Consider the following 20172-nt stretch of genomic DNA (forward strand, 5'->3'; position numbering starts at 1 on the left):
TTTAGTTAATTTTGAAAATTTGTTCACTTTAAAATGTTTCCATCTGTGTTACAAGTTCTGCCTCTGACACACTTGTCAAATGACTATGAATAAGTCACTTACTTTACTTCAGTATCCCTGTCATTTTTAATTTAATTTTAATTTAATTTTCAGAAAAGTTGCTAATGTGCATTGTGGAAGAAGTTTCCATTCTACAAAATCTCTAAACTAATGAAATTGTAACATTAAATTTTTAAAAAATGTGTTCTTTTTTTTCTATGTTCTTGAAAATTAAGACATTCTCTGAATCATAATTGTAACTTAGAACACATTTTGAGTTTGAAAGAAGACTGAAATGATGAGTCAGTGACAGGGATAACTGAGATGTAGATATAACAAAAAAAAACCCCAAACTCCTAAAAAAACAAAACATAGGCCAGTGAGCTTAACTTTGATTGCTGGCAAATCATGTATCATTATCATTATTATTGAATATCAGCAAAAGGAGGCTATGATCAAAGACCTATCATAGCTTCATCAGGAACATATGCCAGACAAGTCACATTTTCCTCTTTTTACCAGGTTAATAAATTTGTCGGGGGGAATACTGTAGATACTATTTACTTAGATTTTAGCCACCTATTTCTTAAAGTTGTAAGGATGGATTTAGTGAATAGTTCTGGAATGCTTTGGAAACCTTAAAGCACTGTAAATATGAGCTTTTATTTAGTCTAAGTGATAGTTTGGTGAGGTGGATTTTAGAACTGGTTAAATGGCCCAACCCAGAGAGTAGTTATTAAGGAATCACTTTTTTATCAATATGCTAGACAAAAGTGTAAGTCAGATATGTAGTTATCACAAAACTAGGAGTGATTGCTAATGCATGAGATCATAGTCAGAATCCCAAAAGATCACAATAGACCAGACCATGAAGCTAAATCTAATTGGGTAAAATTTAATGGAATAAATGTAAAAATTTGCATTTGGGTTCCAAAAATTAACTTTGTAAATATATGATAAGATAGTGAGACAATAATTCATTTGAAAAAAAGATATGACAATTTTAGTGTACTGCAAGTTGAGTTAAATTGCCAAAGAATAACGTTGCAGCCAAAAAGCTAATGGGAACTTAGCGTGAATTTAGAAAGTTTTCTAAACAAAGTAAGGGAAGTTATAGGACCATTGTACTCTGTTTTTGTGTTCAATTCTGGATGTCATAATTTAGAGTTGACATTGTTAACAAGATAACATTTTTTTAAGTGGATAACCGGAATGGTCAAGCACCTTCACATCATGCCATCTGACTATTGATTGAAGGTACTGAGGATATTTTAATTGAAGAGAATATTTAACTAGATTGATAACAAGGTGTAAGGTGGTGAAGAAATGGTGCCAAAATATTTGGATGTTCAAGGAATTTGGGATCTATATAGAACAAACTTTTGATATGGAAGTTGCAAGTGAGTATTTTTTAAGTTCAACTAATAATCCAGATTGTATGTGTTGCTACTAGTGTTCTGTGGGTGAAGAACTTGTTATTCTTCTAACTTTTAGAGTCTGCCTCTACTTCTTTCACATTATTAAAATCCCAGAATTCAGTTGCATTAATTTTTTTTTTATTTTTGTAGAAGTTGCCAGAAAATTGCAGCATATCTCTCAGCTGATATTGTGTCCTTAGATAATATAAAAAATGTAATCGACTCCAAAGAAATTTGGAGAGGGAAGATTCAGATATGGGAGAGAAAGGTAAATGACAATTGTCTGAATTTTTAATTCTATATTTTCACTATTGTATTTATGTAAAAAATATTTCAATGGGTGCGATCTCATTAATTTTGGCACCCTTTCCAAAGGTACAATATCCACTCAACTGATGCGATTCTTGTCTATGTTAGCAAAATTCAACTTTACCAAGACTTATTAAAATGTTTATTCCATACTGGAGACAGAATGCCTCATAAGATAGTGGCATGTATATAAAGTTAGTCCATCCTAGATCCTGTCTAAAGAGTTATATTATTTGAATTTCCAAGGGAATCTTATATTCAAAGTATATTACCTATAATAATACTATTTGACATGGATCTTCATATAGTTGGTTTTAAAAATGCCTTTTACCCATATCTCTTTGTTTTTCTATCATCTTCATTTCCATATTTATGTTCTCTGTTCTCACAATCAGTGAATCATTCTTGTAACAAAAATTTTAGAAAAGAGCAATTTGATAAAGATCCCCAAACATCATTTGAGTCTGTAAATATGCTATATTCCACACCTGTAGTCCCCCACCTTTGCAAAGGAGGGAGGAACTCATCTCATTTTTCTGAACTAGGCTTTGTCAATATAATTGTATAGCATTCAGCTTCATTCTCAAAGAGTGTTGTGACAGAAGACCATTCTATTTCTTTTATTTTTCAGAAATAAAGTAACCAATGTTTTATATTTTGAAAATGTTGTTTCTTTAGGATACTTTATAATCCACTTGAATAAATTCATCATCTAATGAAATCTAGTGTAGGTAAATTTTCTAGGTATTGGGTTGAAAAAGGGAAGAAAAGATTTAGGACAATAACTTAAGGACTGAGAGAACCTAGTGAAGGTTTTTTTTAAGGGTATTGTAGACTTGATTTTGAAGGTGTGAGAGATAAAGGAAAAGAGAGGATAATCCAATGATTAAGCTTCTCTAGCAATCTACTAGAAAAGTCAGAGGATGGAGGGTTTGGCCTCTCCACACTCTCCATGGTAGCTATGTCACATTTCTTCTCTCCTCAAACCTTCCACATTTCATCCCTCCTGTCTTCCTTAACAGTACTAATTTACTCATCAGCTAGGTGACTTAATAGAGCAATGGCCTTGGAGTCAGGAGGATGGGAGTTTGAATCTGGCCTCAGACACTTGATATTTAATAGCTGTGTGACTTGGACAAGTCACTTAACCCTGATTACCTCACATCCAGAGCCATCCCCAGTCATCCTGATTTCATATCTGACTGCTGACTCTAGAGGAGAAAGTGAATCTGGTAACTCCTCACTCCTCATTCAGATCCAATTCATGTGCTGATGTCACAGTCTTCTTGGAGAATGAAGGACAAACATCAATTTGCCCATTTCCTAATGAATGTATCCTCTAGCTGATCTATGTGGATTAATATAAAAAATTAATGCTCTTCAATTGAATTTCATATCATCTGGACTTATTTGAAGATGATATGGTAGGAGTATCTTTTGTTGAAAATTTGCATATTTTATAGTAATTTACTTGAGATAATAAATTGCTTCAAAGGTCCATTTAATTTTATAAAAATGTTTTGCATATAGTGCTTAGAACTGCATTTACATGTAGTTGTAATTGTCACATATCTTGTACTTATACATTTTAACGATTCAATTTGATATTAAATGCCAACTATATATACAAGACATGCCTGAATCTTTACCTTTAGTACCTAAGAATACATAAACTTTTAATGTTTACATTTTTTTCTTTTTTAGTTTGGATCTGAAGTTAGGTTTCCAGAATTTAGTCTAAGAGGAATCTCACCGAAAATTCGTAACACATCTTATGTAAATACAACTTCTTCTACTACCAAGGAGACAGTGAAATTAAAGGATAGAAATATTTTGCCAGAGGTAAGTGATGTGTTTGATCTGCTTTCAGCTAGATAGTAGTTGGCTGCTGTCTTTTCTTGTTAAATTTGTTTGATGCTATTTTCATCATTTTTAATATATGTCCCAAAAATTAGTTCTGTTTTTAGTCTTGATGGTTTAAAACTATGTAATTAAAATTATAACATTATAATTGAAATGTTAACAAGGTAATTTCCCTTTTTTAAACTTCAGAATGACTTTGAAATGAAATTTAAGGTTCCATATGCTTATCTACTAAATCTTTGTGTGTTTTATATTGTTGTGTCTGTGCACGAGTGTGGATGGATAGAGTATAGAGTTTGGATTCAGGAAAATGTTAGTTGGGTTCCTTCCTTTAATGTATACTTGTGTTTACTACCAGGACATCTTTTCATTTTTCCCAGGCAACTAAAAGACCTATCCTGTATAAGTCTATACTGTACAATCCCTGTTTATTTCAGTGAACAATTAGCTTTCCTTCTTTGATGGAAATTTTTTTTGGCCAACTAACTGTTTATAAATGTGAATTATTTTCAGATAACATCTGCATAAAAATAACACATCCTATTTCAGTTATAATGTGAAGTGAAGCCCAAACCACTTAACATCCATTTATAAGGGAGGGTGGGAAGAGTGATTCTTTTTAGTTATCCTTTGTTTGACAGAGACTGCTTCTCTTCTTGTGTGAAATCTAGCTAATTCCTTGAGTAGATAAGAATTTACAGATGATGATAATGTATGTTACTCCTTAATCAAGCCCATTGCCTTAAATCTTGCCTCAGTAAAAAATAAGATAAGAATTCAAAAAATACTTTATAGTAGGGGTATGTATATGTGTGTGTATGTGTATATTTTTATGGATCTCTGTTTTCCTCCAGGAAACATCACAACCCTACCTATCTTAGGATTTTACAAATAAGTTTTTAGAAGGGTCAAATGACTTGTCCAGAGTCACACAGCTAGTTATTGTCAGAGGCAGGATCTGAATTTTGGTCTTGCTGATTATAAGCAGATCATTACGTTATGTGGCATTCTGTCTCTGTTTAAAGTGCCTAAATCAAAAGATTGTTTTTGAAACAATTACTGGGATGTTTTGACATGTTACATGACTTCAAAGTAAATGCATACATAAAATTTCTCCAATATAATTTTAATAACCAGGAATTACTGTGAATTTCATCTTTTTGATGAAATTTACTTCATTGAATTTCAGTTCATTGAATCCACGTAAGCTGTTTAATTTGGTTTTAATATGTCTTAGTCCTTGTCTATTCCTAGTGTTGGCAGCAGAATTTAAAATACACTTCTATGTTAGGATATTTAAAATTTTGCATTTACATTCAACACTTGTCAGGTATAAAAAGCTTAGATAATTTTCAAAATAAAAAAAAATCATTAATTTGTTGTTGTGAAGTGTGGCAACTGAAGTTAAAGATTACCTTTTCTGTTGCCCAATATAATATGTATTATGCCTCATAGTTTTCATGAAAACAGATAATAGTCTTGATCATAAAAATATTTTAAGATATAAATCTTAATTCTCTATTGTTTTTGTTGAGTTAAATTTTTATAGCATAAAAATTAATTGTAATGTCTTTTTAGGTTTTTCATTATTATGGTCCTGTTTTAGAATTCGTGCAGATGGTGTCATTGTCAGATCTCCCATCATATTATATATCGGACATTGAATTTGAATTGTATCCTTTCATTTACAAATGTTAATGATAATGTTTTATTCAACCATAGAATGTTATTCTTCTTAGAAATAAGTTATTTTGGGGTAAGATTTATGTCTGATGCCTACATGTATTCTTCACTCCTTTACCTCTATTCAAAATAGATAAAGAAGTGATAATCAATCATAAATTTAAACCTAAAAGGGACTTCAGAGATCATCTATTCCCTCTCTCATATTATACATAATAACACTGAGATCCAGAGAGCAATAGTGACTTGCTTAAGATCTCACAAATAGGGAAAAAAACTTTATTGGAACAGTTATTCTGCCTATATTATAAATATAATCTGCTGATAATATTTTCAATTGAAAGTTATTAGCTAAAATGGTAATTGAAATGTTAACCTTAATTGTACATTTTACCTAATTTTTTCTCTAACACTGAACTGAAAATCTTTTTTTCCTTTTTGAAGGAATTGCCAGCTTTAAAAAGTAGTTAACAGGGAAATTTAAGGAGTGTAAAATAAACCCTGAAAGCACTCTATAGTTCTTTGTGGGTGAACAGGGAAGTATTTATCATTTGATTAATTTATTTTAGAGGAATTGAAAGAAAAACCTCGATCCCAAGGTTTTCCCAGTTTTACTGTACTCAGAATCTTCCTTTGAAATATGATTTCTTTAGGGAAATAAGCCCTAAATTTTCTATGAGTTGGGAACTTCAAGTACATGAAAAACCAAAAACGCTATCAATCTCGTATGGTGTAAAAAATGATAATTTTTAAAACAAACCTTTCAAAAGCAGGTGGTTCTGGGAGAGTTGGACAGTGTCCTTTGTTATGGAAGAGTTTGTCTCCCTGAGTTCCCATTATCCTTTTATTTATTGTTGAAGTTTCTTATTTCATTTCTTTTGAATAGAATGTTTTCTTGATTCCTTTGTTGTCTTTTCTTTGGTATCTTATGATTCTGGTGGCATTTTTACAAAATTGAAATGCCCTTGGCATAGAAGTTTATTATATGATTTATATTAATGATGTGAATTATGTATATATCATATTGTGTTTATTAATATTATCTTTAAACAGGTCTCACTTTCATTAACTTTCCCTTGGAACCAAGCTTTTCTTCAAGAATTCAATAAAGTTAATGCATATCTATTGTAAACAGGACAGTTTGGGTCCATGTTTACTCATGTCATCCAAATATTGCTACCTAGAATAATAGCAATAACAGCAAGCAGAACATTTATATAGTTCTTTTAGTTGGCAAACTGCTATATGTTACCTAACTTTATCCTTATAATGACCTTAAAAAGTGAGGACTATTATTATCACTCTGTTAGAGGTGAGGCAGATGGTGGTTACTTAGGGTCACAAAGCTAATTAAACAGTCTAAGATAGTTTTTGAACTCAGGTTTTCCAAACTCCAAGTCTAGCACTGTTTCCACTGAACCACCAGTAGCCTCAAGAAGTATGATTACAGCAATTTGTTTGTTTCTTATCAAAGATCATATTGTCTTTATGATTATCTTGGACAATAAAGTCAGAAATTATTTCGTCCCATTACATTTCAGAGCTAGTTTCTTAACATGTTCTAAAGTTGGTGCTTCTGGATTGGCATTTATCCCCCAAATATATAACCTTCTGTTATATTTTCTGATACTTTCTTTAGTGATTTTTATCCTATCTTTACAAATTTAAGATCCATTCTTCTTTAAAGAAAAACATCTGAAACAAAAGTTGATTAGTTCTCTTTTGGTCCATCATTTCTTATCATCCTGGAGCAGGGGGCAACTCTTTTTTGACCCTTCTCTTTTCCCTAGAATAATTTAAAAGACATTTTTTTAAGGTCTGACATTCCTTGTCAGATTTAAATAATTTATCATGTCTTAGAGAATTCTTATAGAACTATCTCTATTTAAAAAATTCTTTCTCTATTACCTATTCTTGCTTCCTCCTTCTGTATACAGTTTTTAAAAATTAAATTTGTGGGGGCGGCTAGGTGGCATAGTGGATAAAGCACCGGCCCTGGAGTCAGGAGTACCTGGGTTCAAATCCGATCTCAGACACTTAATAATTACCTAGCTGTGTGGCCTTGGGCAAGCCACTTAACCCCATTTGCCTTGCAAAAACCTAAAAAAAAAAAAATTACATTTGTTAGAGTTCTTTCAGTATTTATGCTGGTGATATATCATTGTATTTAATTCTCACAGCAGCCTTATATGCTTCATAGATTTATATTGTTTTCTGTCCTATTCTGTATACTTCAATGGATCTGTGCCTGGTATGCTTTTCAAAAGCATGGATCCCTCTATGCCTTCTCATCCTATGTGATTCTTGCCCGTATCTTTTGCTTCATTCGTGACAATCTAATTGCTTATATTGTTAACTGAAGAGACTATTCTATTAGGTTGTTAATATGATGGAAAATAAGTATGCTGTTGCTAAGAGCCCTCTCTACAACATTCCTAACAAATGGTCATACAACTTTAATTTGAACAGTCATTATGAAGGGGAAACTCACTTCTTCCTCAGGTAGTACCTCTCTTTCCCCTTTTGATTAGCTCTAATTATTAGGAATTTTTTTTTCTATATTGGACTGCAGCCTATCACTGCCAATTGTTTGTAGTTCTGTCACCAAGGTAAACAAGTCTGATTCCTTTCCCATAGGGCAGCCCTTCAAATTATTGAAGTTAGTTATTCTCTAAATCTTCTGTTTGCCTCAGTTGGCTTTAGTGGGGGTTCCTATAAGAAGCTTAATTTATTTATGCAGTACTTTTTCCTGGACTAATCATCTTTAATTTGCTGTTAGTCCATTCCTCCTCTCAGTAATTAAAGTCTTACCAGAAAGAAGTCCACTTAGCTAATATGTTCTAATCACCCACCTTGTTTCTTTTTGCCATTAGTTGATCTTTTCACTGTCTTCTTGTACTTCCCTGGTCAGTTGATAGTATGATTCAATATATTTAAAACAGTATTCATCATCTTCAAATTTTTACTCTCCTGACTAATTATTTTTGTTATAGATACTACCAATTTTTTCTAGCACCTAGGCTTGAAAACTAGACCATTCTTAATTTTTCTCTCATTTCTCTCATCTAATTATTTACTAGATCTTATTAATTTCTTCCTTTTTCCTTCATCTCTTTTTAATACCACTGCCACCAACATCAGCCCACTCCCTTAGATTGTTTCAAAAGCTTTTCCTTCTCCAATCCACTCTGCCTTCTACTACTAGCTTAATCAGTTGATCAACAAACATTTATTTAGTGTTTACTTTAGGCCAGCAAATATGCTCAGTGATCAGGATATATAGATTAAAAAGTGACAGTCTCCCTTCAAGGAGCTTACATTCTAGGTACAAATAAGTTTACATAAGATATATACAAAATAATACAAGATTATTTGGAGAGGGAGGCACGAGCTACTATTGTGATCAGGAAGTATCTCATGTCAAGAGGTGCTACTGAACACTGAGCTAGGGAGTTTAATGGAGTTTAGGAATATGCATTCCAAGTATTGGGGAAAATCTGTGGTTTGTGGAAATGGAAGATAGAATGTTGTGTATGAAGAATAAGAAAGCTAGTTTGGTTAGCTCATTAAGTTCTTGAAGGTGAATAATATGTAATGAAATTGGAAATGCCAGCTTGGGCCAAATTGTGAAGGACTTCAGGTTTTAATTGGAGTTCTTATTTTGTTCTAGAAGATAAGAAGGAGCCCCAGGAGCTCTTGAGCAGGAAGTAACATGGTCAAACTTAAGCATATTACTTTAGGAACTGAATGAAGGATGAATTGAAGAAGGGACCTTTAGGCCTTTGCAATATCATTCATGAAAGGTGATAGGAACTGGGACTAGAGTAGTGGCCATGTGAGGGCTAAGAATAGAATGGACCGGTGGATGAAAGAAATTTTATTGAGGGAGAATCAAAAGACAAAAGAATTGATTGGTCTTGAGGCAGGTTGCCTTACTTGTGTCTTTATTTCCTTGCCCTAAAATGTTCCAGATATTTCAGTCATCTGTAGAATGAAGTCTAATCTCCTTAGCCTGATTTTCAAAGCCTTTCATATTCTGGCTCCTCGGTTTTCTTTTACATTCTTATTTGTTATTTGCTTCTATATGTTTTGTCTTACCTGGAGTCCACAGAACTTCTTTTGTAAGTGACTTTTGCTTTTTCTCCACTGTGCCATGCTTATTTCTCATGTTGTTTCCTATACCTAGCACATACTGTCTTGCCCTTACATTTGTCTATTAAAGCTCAGGTTAAATGCCATTTTTAGAAGTGATTTCTTTCACCTCTTAACAGAGTCTCATTTTTTTGATTTTTTATTTCATGTGTTATATGATATCATGTATTTTAGTTATTTATGTACTTAAGTTATTTTTATTATTGCTATAGTTATTTTTGACTGTTAGATTCCTTGAAAATAAAGTCTTATATTCATACTTATATCAAATCCCTGTGTTTATATAATGAATAATTTCATTATTATTATTATTATGAATTGCATTGTGTATATAATATGTATATACTATATTGCAATATCATTTTTTTGGTATTCTTTGCTAATCATTTTCTATGATTTGTTGATTCTTCCTTCAACAAATCTCTTGTATTCATTTCTTTCTATTGTACTCATGGTCAAACTAGCTCCAGTTAATTCCTCTCATATGTACATGATACATACACACACATATATACTTTTTTATATTTTTATGCATATAAAAATTAGTAGATATACATACATGGATGAGTGTGTATATTATATATGTGTGTGTATGTATATGTATGTATATGTATATGTATATGAATCAAGTACAATAGAATGAAGTAAATGTACCAAACTTGACAATTGGCAATATAGCAAGAGTGAATGTCTTCTTAGGGATGTGAGTGAACTCACCTAGAACCTTACCTGTTTCTCTTCATTTTTTCCTAGGGAAAAATGAATTCTATTCTGATTCTGTTTTAGACAACTTATTCCCTAGATCTCTTCCATATTTGATATTTAACTTTTATTTTCTAAAATAATAACAACGCATATTCATACCGTGCTTTTAGTTATACAGAAGATTTTTTTTTGCAGTAACACTGAGCTCTAGGTTATTTTAGTATTATTATTCCCTTTTTATTGATAGAAGAGTGATGTTTAAGAGATTGAATAACTTACTAAGACCACATAGCTAGTAGAGTTAAGAGTCTAAGAAAGATTCAGATTCTCAGAAAGATTCAGAGAAGCTAATAGTGGGAAACAGGAGATGCTGAAATCATAGAAACCTTCAGACTTATTGGACAACATGTCTGGACTGAAATATTTACTGAAGTTTAAATTTATAAATTCTGTTTTTTTATTTATTATACAATATATGTGTTATACAATGTATGTTTTCAACTTGTCTTATTCTATTGCATAAAAGAAATTATAGGAATATATATATACATATGTGTGTGTGTGTGTGTGTGTGTGTGTATAAGTGGTAGATTACAGATTTAAACTTGGAACTTTTGATTCTGTTGCTTTGGTATATAGTGAGATGAAAATAGTATTCTGGAGCCCAACAGATTTGGTCAAATAAATAGTTTCACGTTGCTTATGTAAATAGTGAATATTACCTTTGTGTATATCATCTCCAGAAAATATAATATAATAACCTTTATATACGGCAGGGATATTCATTAATTTTTAATAATTGCAGAAACAGATATCTTTCTCTACTTAAGTAATTAAAATATAGAGGAAAAAAGAGATTTCTTTGAAAGCAGTATTAATGGATTTCTGGAATTTTTTAAAATTTTGACAAAATAGCCTATAAAAAAATTTTTAAGGCAATGAAACTTGTGCACCACTATGACTTTAACAGCTAAATACAGAGCCTTGACAAGAAGCAATTCAAAGGAGCATTCTAAATTGCTGTTGGATCAGATTTCATCTCTCTGTGGCAAGGTATAAAAACTTAAGTAAAAAAAAATTAACTGTTAAGTGTATGGGTAGGTATGATTATGTTGGTTTTTCACCTGTTTTTGCTTAAAAATGTTTTCAAGTCTATACTATCCCTTTGTACTTTTTAGGTTTTTTTTTTTAAGTTTTTTTAAGTTTTTTTTCTAGTTTTTGCAAGACCATGGAGTTAAGTGACTTGCCCATGGCCACACATCTAGGTAATTATTAAGTGACTGAGGTCGAATTTGAACTCAGATTCTCCTGACTCCAGGGCTGGTAGTCTATCCACTGCGCCACCTAGCTGCTGCCCCCCCCCCTTGCACTTTCAGCAGAATTTTTGACTTGGAAGAGAAAACCATCTAGGTCAAATTTGAATAATTTTTTTTAAAGTATTCTAAACTTTTCCTGTGTTTCTTCTAAATACTGTATTTGTAAAGTGACCAGTTTAAAATAAAATACAGAAAATTTAGATTATACATTTTTTGTGAGCATGAATCATTTCTAATTTTGTCATTTCAGTATGCTTTGATTTTCTCACTGTCGGACTGTATCTTTATCTTTGTTTTTGATATTATGACAATGCAATAGAAATTCTTTTTCAATATTTTGTTATGTGACAGTTAATCAGTTATGCTTTCCCCATGGTTTCACTGAGCAATCATTCTTTTCTACTCTTTAATTTTTCCAATACTTGTGTTAGAATTTGCTTCAGACTCTTAGGACTATTTGTACATCTCCTAATAGATTAGAGGTGTGGATTTTTTTCTTAAAAGTTATTTTGAATGAATAGAAATAACATTTATTAAGTACCATGCTAAGAAGTTTTAGGATAACAAATACAAGAAGAGTAAGACAATTTTTCCACTCTGGCAACTTAGAATCTTTTAAGGGAGACATCCTTTTTCCAAGAACAGAAGCAGTTGTGATTTCATTATGGTTTCTTAGCCAGACTCTAGAAGAGAGTGAGACTGGTGACTATGCAGCTCTGTCTCACTTCAATCCAATTCATAAGCAGGTCAAAAAAGACATTACTAATTTGTGATTTTGTTCTTATTTGAAAACAAAGGACCACCAACAACAACTTTTCATGATTATCATCATCACCATCATTATTACTATCACTATTTTTTTCAAACCTTGGGTTATAGTCTTCCCCTTCTCACTCTACAACTCTGTCCAGACTGGTTTTCTTGATGTTCCTCATACACTCCATTCCATATAGCTTTCTCTTCATTCTAACTGTAACCCATTTCTAGAATGTTTTTCCCTTACAACCCTTGATCAAATACTGCTATCTTTTACATAAAGACTTTCTTGTTTGATTCCCTTATCTTGTTTATGTTTTATATGTTTATATCTAACTTTTTTTTTATAGAGAAGCTAGGTGGCACAATTCATGAAACACTACAGCATTTCAGGAGGATGGGAGTTTGAATCCAGCCTCAGACAATTACTAGCTGTCAGACCTTGAGCAGGTCATTTAGCCCTGAGTGCCTCTCATCAAGGGCCATCTGCAGTCATCATGATTCATGTCCAGTCAGCTGGCTCTGGGGGGGGAGAAAGTGAGGCCGGTGACTTAGCACAGCACCCCGTCAGTCAAATCCAATTTGTGTGCTTGTCATGGTAGCACCTCCCCTGATAGCCATGTTCTTCGAGAATAAAGAGCAAATATCAGAGTCTATATATTCTGATTTATAAAATGCTATATAAGTAGGGAACTGTTAATTAAACATTTAATTAAAGAAGTATTATGTTTAACCCTTGATAGGTAGACCTAATTGTCATTGATAAAAAAAATCTAAAAAAGTATTGTGGTTTTCAGATTTGAGTTTCAGAATTAAACACTTTATATTTGCATCCTCAGGGCCTATAGCACAATGACTTGACTAGCACACAGAAGTTGCTTAATAGATGCTGATTAACGAATGGTCCTTAGAACATTTTGACCCATTTTCTTCCATCATGTTATAATCAGAAACAAATGAGGGTTATGCAGTCCTGAGATCCATTTTATTCTTTTCAAAGACTAAAGAATTTGTTACAAAGTGACTGTCCTACTGATGATGAACCTTTCTGTTCTTAGAGATGCTGGGCCATGGAAAGCCCATTATCACTTGTAACATAATTGAAAATTGTAGCAAATATCAATATCAAGTAAAAATTTGTCCAACTATCTCATGTAATCAATTTTTTAGTGTAAGGTAAATAAAATATATACCAAATCCTAAAAATAAACTGAAATTTCATGAGACTAGTTTACTCTTAAGGATATTTACAAAAGTTTGTTACTTTTAGGATATTTGAGGCAAGACATTAAAATAATTTTGGGGGTGTCAACTTAATTGTCTATTTTAGGGAGAAAAATATCTAAAAATAAATTTGAGTTTTCAGATTGGAGTGCCAGCGATTAATCATGTGATGAAAATGAGGAGTTAAGTCAACCATAGGCCTATAAACTGTGGTCAGAAATAAATGGGAAGTCCTGATACATTTCATAGCATCTATTCTATTATTGTCTGTTACCACCTAACCCAGAATGGTTGAAGTAGCTGTTCTACCTCCAGTACAATATAATTACTCAAAAGATTGCAAAGATGTGGATGACTGGAAAAAAGTCTATGGGTAAGAAAAATCAGTCTCCTCAAAATTTGCAAATGTTAGAACTGATTTTATATCTTACCTGAGGTTTTACATGCAACTTTGGATCATTGAAAAATCCCCAATTTCAATATGAAATAGTGTAGCCTATTTTTCTAGGTGGAAAAATAAGTAAAAACTGAATAAATGATCATATGTGAATCAAATATCTCATATTTTTTTCTTAGTGGATAAACTTTTGATAATTTGAATATATTAAATTTATTGAAAATGAATTTATTGTATTGGATTTTATCCTTTCAGGTTGGAGCACTCTTTGTTTTACCTTGTAGTGTAAGTAACATACTTATTCCACCTCCAAGCCAACTGAATACAAAGAAATGGAAGGAGTATATGGCAAAAAAACCCAAAACTATTACTGGTAGGTATGTTCAGATTTAAAATGTATATGTGCCAGTACATTTGAAGAATTCACCTATAAAAAGAGGTTTTTTTCTTATGCAATATTTTATGTATTCATTGCTGAAATTCACAGTAATTTTGGAAAGTTTTGATTGATTCTAGAAGACTTTGTGTTTTTATAGATTTAGTTATTTTTATACAATCAGTGATCTGATTTTAAAGTGTTCACATAAATTTTAGAAATGTATTTACTGATATTTTGGTTTTGACAGCAAAGATAACTTCCCATTAAATACCCTTTACCTCCTACTAAAACTCAAGAAAAGTTTGATCAACAATTACAGGAAGGAATAAATAATTTTGACATAAGACATTGTGATTGACTGCTTATATTTGACTAGAATTGCTATCCCTCATATTGAATTAGTTGGCATGATTCAGTACAGTGCCTGGCACAAATTAAGTGCTTAATAAATGCTCGTTTAATGTGGAAGACATTGTGTGTAGTTTCTTTTTATGTCCCTTGTTATTTATTTTTTTAAAAAAATTTCCCATATTTCTCTTGAATTAGACATGTAGCATTTCATGCAATTTAGTAATGACTGATCATCATTTCTTTGCCATTGCCTAATTGATGGTCACATTTTATTTCTAGTACCCTTTTCACTTGTAAAAAGGTTCCAAATAATTGTTATTCTGAATCACTATAAATCTGTCATGTCAAGACAAGCTTACCCAAATTTAGAGAGGTTTAATATTAAAGGTCCTATTTTTTCTTGAAACAAAAATACTTATGATCTGTGTTGGTCCCGGGAGAGCCAGCCCCAGTGAAATCAGATCTTTTGAATATTCAGCATACATCATTTGGAGAAATATTGGTCTGCCAATTTGAGAAGTTAAAATTATTCAGTCAAGCAAATGCATGAATGGCATAATAGGAAATAAGTCTAGAAAGGTAGTTGGTGCCACATTGTTGATAGCTTTAATGCTAGCTGAGGTTTTCATATTTTATTTTGGAAGGAAAGGAAGTTAGTGAAGATATTTAAGCAGTGGAGTGATATAGTCAGATCTGTTCCTTGGGAAGATAACTTTGGCAGTTCTGTAAGTTATGAATTGAAGATGGAAATCAGCAGATTAGTTAGGAAGCAATGATTATGGTCCAGGTGAGAGTTTATTTGGATAGTGTGTGAGAGAAGAAGGGATTAACTAATTTGTAGAGCTAGCAAAGTAGAATCTACAGGTACCTTGCATGTGCCAATGGAATTTTTATATGGGAAGTGGGGAGTAACAAGATGAAAAGTCAAACTGATTTATTGAGAAGGTTGTACCTTCAATAGAAATTCGGAAATTTATTTAATAGGGAATATACTTAATTCTATTTTAGATATGTTGAATTTGAGATGTGGACAAACTATCCAGAGATTCTATCAATAAATTAGTTACCTAGGGCAGCTAGGTGATGCAGTGAATAGAGCACTGGCCCTGGAGTCAAGTTTAGACTTTAATAAAGATTTTTAATTGAAACCCATGAGATTGAATGAGTTCATCAATAGGATTCAGGGAGATAAGAGGACTTAAAGAGCACAGAAAGAACTCAAGGAGTGTGGGGGACATCCCATAGAGTGGGAATTGGATGATTCAGCAAAAGTGATTGAGAAGAAAACTTAAGCCAAATAGGAAAAAAGATCAATGCCATGGAGCCAAAGGAAGAAATAATATCCAGGTACTTAACCGTGTCAAAAATTATACCAAGGTCAGTCAAAATGAGTGAGGATGGAGACCAATTTAATAGTTTAAATCACTGCTGACCTTTGAAATAGCAGTTTGTTGAGACATGATATTGGAAGCTAGATTGAAAAAAAGTTGACAAATGAGTAATGGAAGGTTAAGAAATCAAAAGAGTGAGGGTAGATGACCCTTTGCAAATTTGCCTATAGAAAAGAGAGATAAGATGATAACTTGAAGAAATAGTAGAATCAATTAAAACTTTTTTTCACATTTTGGGAGATCTATGTATAGTAGTAGAACATTAGTCAGAGAGAAAAGGTAGCAATTGAAAGAGATGGAAGGTGATATAATAACAAAATTATAGGTAGGTCAACTGACCTTGGTAGGGAGAAAAACTTCCTCTTCCTACGAGATTGGGGCAAAGGATGAATAAATGTGAGACTTTATAGAAGTTGTGGAATATGAAATGGAGAAGAAGAGAGAGCTCACAAGACTTAACCTTCATTTTCTTTGTAAAATAGAAGGGAAGATCCTCTGCTAAGGCTGGGAAAGTGGTCATAGGGAGCTTGAGAGAAGATGAATTTTGGAGCAGCTTCTGTGGTGGAGTGATCAAGAGTCATGCTGGGAAGGAAGAAGGAATGGCTTTGCTTCAGGGCTGGCTAAGATTTTGTAACAAATTTGTGAACTTAGTTGATAGGGTGATGTAACTTCTTTCAGCAGTGTTTAGCTGCAAAAATAGAAACAGGGTAGTGGAAATAGACTAGTGTTGGAATTTGGCAATGCATGAGAGATTATAGGACAGAAGGTGCTGGGCAATGCATGGTTACAGTCAGCCATGGGGTCAGAAATGTGAAGGAAAGAAAGGAAACCCAGAACAGTAAAGGAGAGTAGGAAAATAGAGAAGGATGGGATCAATGAAGTGTGGAAACTAAGGTTGAAAAATAAAGTGTTTGATTACTGACAAAATTGGAATTGAATCTTAGTTCTGACTCCCATTAGACCTCTCTGGACTAAACCTCTCTACTTAAATTGAACCCCATGTAGACTTTTCATCATCCTGCATTTTCTCCAATTTAATACACTTTTCCCTAAAATATGGTACCTATAACTAATTGCAATACTTTACATATTGGTTTGAAAAAAGGCACAGTGCAAAAAATGCTTGCCACTTTCCCTACTCTCGTCCACTGGCTCCTCCTCTGCATGTCTGAGGTTTTGTTAGCTCTTTTGTCTGACACTGTTGATTTACTGAGCTTACTATTTACTAAGACTCCATTGTCATTATCTATTGTGAATTATAATCCTATCATGTTAGCCTCATTTGACCATGGTGAAGTTGCTTCTTTTTAACCCAGGCATTGATTTTAAATTTTATTATTGAATTATTGAATTAAATATTATTATTATTGAATCTCATCCTATAGATTTAACCCAATCTTCTAGCTGGACAAGATTGTTTTGAATCTTGTCATCTATCTAGTGTTAGCTCTCCCCCCACCTTTCTGTTTTTTGCAAATTTTCTGTGTGTATCATTTATACCTTTATCCAATTCATTTATAAAAATGTTAAACAACATAGGACCAAATAGGTAGACCCCTGAGGCAGGAATCTTCTCAAGTTTGGGTCTAGCCATTCATCTAGTTTCAAATCATACTAACTGTATTATCATTTCTGCCACAGTCAACCTGCAAGTTGATACCTTAGGAATTTAATTGTTTTAATTATTATAATTAATTTATTGTTTCAATATCTAAGGTTTTAATCCATCTGGGCCAAGGACTTAACCTCCCTAGGGATTACCAATATCACTTTGTTATTTTCTTATCTTGGTTTCGTGCCCCCCTTTTGGCCATTTTTGTTCTGTCCTTTCCAATCTAAAGTTGATTCTTATTGATAGAGGTAGCTAAAGGAAAATAGCCTTGAATAATTGTCCACATTATTAAATCATCAATGATACCTTGTTTGATTGTACTTCACTTTATTGCATTTCATAGATGTTGTGCTGTTGTTGCTTTTATTACAAATTGAACATTTATGACAGCCCGGTCAAGCAAGTTCATTGGTGCCATTTTTCCAACAGCATGTGCTTATATTGTCCATGTCACATTTTAGTAATTCTTACAATTTTTGGGGGTGCTGCATATAAGATAGCTAACTTAATTGATAAATGTGTGTATTCTGATTGTAACACTGACTGGTCAAACCCTATCTCTCCCTCTCCTTGGACCTCCCTATTCCCTGAGACACAATGATATTGAAGAATATTATATGAACTTAGGTGATGAATCAGTGACTGGGTTTGAGAGGATTGACTCCAGTTTTGAAAGAAGTTTTGGGTAAAATACATCAAATAGCATCATATGCTAAGGAGAAATCTTTTCTGAAAAGTCAATTAAAAGTGGCAAAATTGATTGTTGTCTCATTTTAAGAAATTGTTTTAGCCACCCCAACCTTCAGTAATCTCTACCTTGATCAGCTCCCAGTGAACCACCTTAAGGCACAACCCTCCAACAACAAGCCATAGCTCATTAGCACTTTTTACAATAAAATTTTTTTAGTTAAGGTATTTACATTGGGTTTTTTTCACAATACTATTGCATGCTTAATAGAGTGCAGTGTGATGTAGATATAAACTTTTATATACATTGAGAAATCAAAAAAATTTGAGTTGACTCATTTTCAATATTTGCTTTATTGCAGTGGTCTGGAACTGATCCTGCAATATCTCTGAGGTAGCCTGTGGTTCTTATCCTCTGATCTTCTTCCTCCCTCCAACTTTTTAAGAAAACATAACCAAAAAACTATTTTTAGCTTTTCCTTTCATATTTAGCTCATTCTGAGTTTTAACATTCCAGATGTTATTCTTACAGCATCTCCTCTTCTTCTTCTATTATCTATTCTTGCATCTTATTTCTTTGGATTATACTAAGAAAAGCTATATTGGTAAGTTCTCTTTGGATTCATATTTTTCATTTTATGTATCTCTCCTTTTCCTTAATAGAAATTATTTCTCTATAAATTCAGAATTTGATTCTTGACATTCTTCCTATTCTGCCTGAGCTGATTTTTCAAGTAGGATTTTGATAAAGGATATGTAGGTGGCTTACTGTTCCCTCAGTCTTCTGAAATCTATTTTCCCCAAAAGTTAAGCCATGTTAAGCTATCCCCAGTTTTCTTTTACTCTATCATAAGTTTATTTATTTATTTATTTTTGCAAGGCAAACGGAGTTAAGTGGCTTGCCCAAGGCCACACAGCTAGGTAATTTATTAATTGTCTGAGACCGGATTTGAACCCAGGAACTCCTGACTCCAGGGCCAGTGCTTTATCCACTGTGCCACCTAGCCGCCCCTCTATCATGATTTTAAGAGGGAGTGATAATTTTCCTTTCTCAAAATTGCCTTCATTTCTAACCTACCCAAGTTTCTCCTCTTTGGTGACATAGTATTTCTTCTTATCATTCTTCTAACTTTTTTTTTTGCAAGGCAGTGGGGTTAAGTGGCTTGCCCAAGGCCACACGGCTAAGTAATTATTAAGTGTTTGAGGCCGGATTTGAACGCAGGTACTCCTGACTCCAAGGTCAGTGTTCTATCCACTGCGCCACTTAGCTGCCCCTCTTCTAACTTTTTAAGGATGAAATTATTAATCTATCATACCATTAAACCCTAATCTACTTCATCTGATTACATATAATGGCATTATCTCCTTTTCTGACTCTTGATTTCTGATGATTTATCACCTTCATACATAATGCTAACTACATTGGTGTCCAACTTGGGGGACGGACTGAAGCATCTCTCTCTCTTTTCCATATAGTCTTCTACCCCCCCATCCCAATCTTCTTTTTCTCATTTAAGACTTTTGATTAGATTTATGAGATTTCTGGCAAATACATCCTTAACCTATGTCACATTTACTTCATCCCTTGCAAAGAAAGAAAAAAGTGAAAATGTGCTCATCCGAGATTTGCATTAAGGAAAACTTGTACATATAATAATGTATTATTTCCCAAATATCCAACATACCAGCTTCTCCCTACTCATTTCTGTGTCCAGAATTGTTTGAGTCTTTTGGGGTTTGTTTGTTGCTTTTACTAGAAAGAGCTTTTATTATATTAATTAGATAAGCCTTTAAATCCTGAGAAAACAATTGTCATTTTTATTCATTGTTTAAAAGAAAACCATATGACTTAACTAGAAATGGTTAAGGGAGCACAAAGAGTGTGGTAGG

At 32.8% G+C, this 20172-nt stretch overlaps 1 protein-coding gene across 1 annotated transcript in view; it reads left to right on the top strand.

The window, feature by feature from the left end:
- Nucleotides 1-20172, top strand: part of MTBP (MDM2 binding protein) — an 82088-nt gene that overhangs the window by 9087 nt on the left and 52829 nt on the right. The window contains exons 7-11 of the mRNA XM_074201490.1: nucleotides 1608-1725; nucleotides 3471-3608; nucleotides 5208-5302; nucleotides 11150-11222; nucleotides 14118-14235. Of these exons, the coding sequence (XP_074057591.1) occupies nucleotides 1608-1725; nucleotides 3471-3608; nucleotides 5208-5302; nucleotides 11150-11222; nucleotides 14118-14235 (542 nt within the window). The remainder of the gene's footprint in view (nucleotides 1-1607; nucleotides 1726-3470; nucleotides 3609-5207; nucleotides 5303-11149; nucleotides 11223-14117; nucleotides 14236-20172) is intronic.

This window comes from Macrotis lagotis, chromosome X (genome assembly GCF_037893015.1).
Source record: "Macrotis lagotis isolate mMagLag1 chromosome X, bilby.v1.9.chrom.fasta, whole genome shotgun sequence".
Lineage (NCBI taxonomy): Eukaryota > Metazoa > Chordata > Mammalia > Peramelemorphia > Peramelidae > Macrotis > Macrotis lagotis.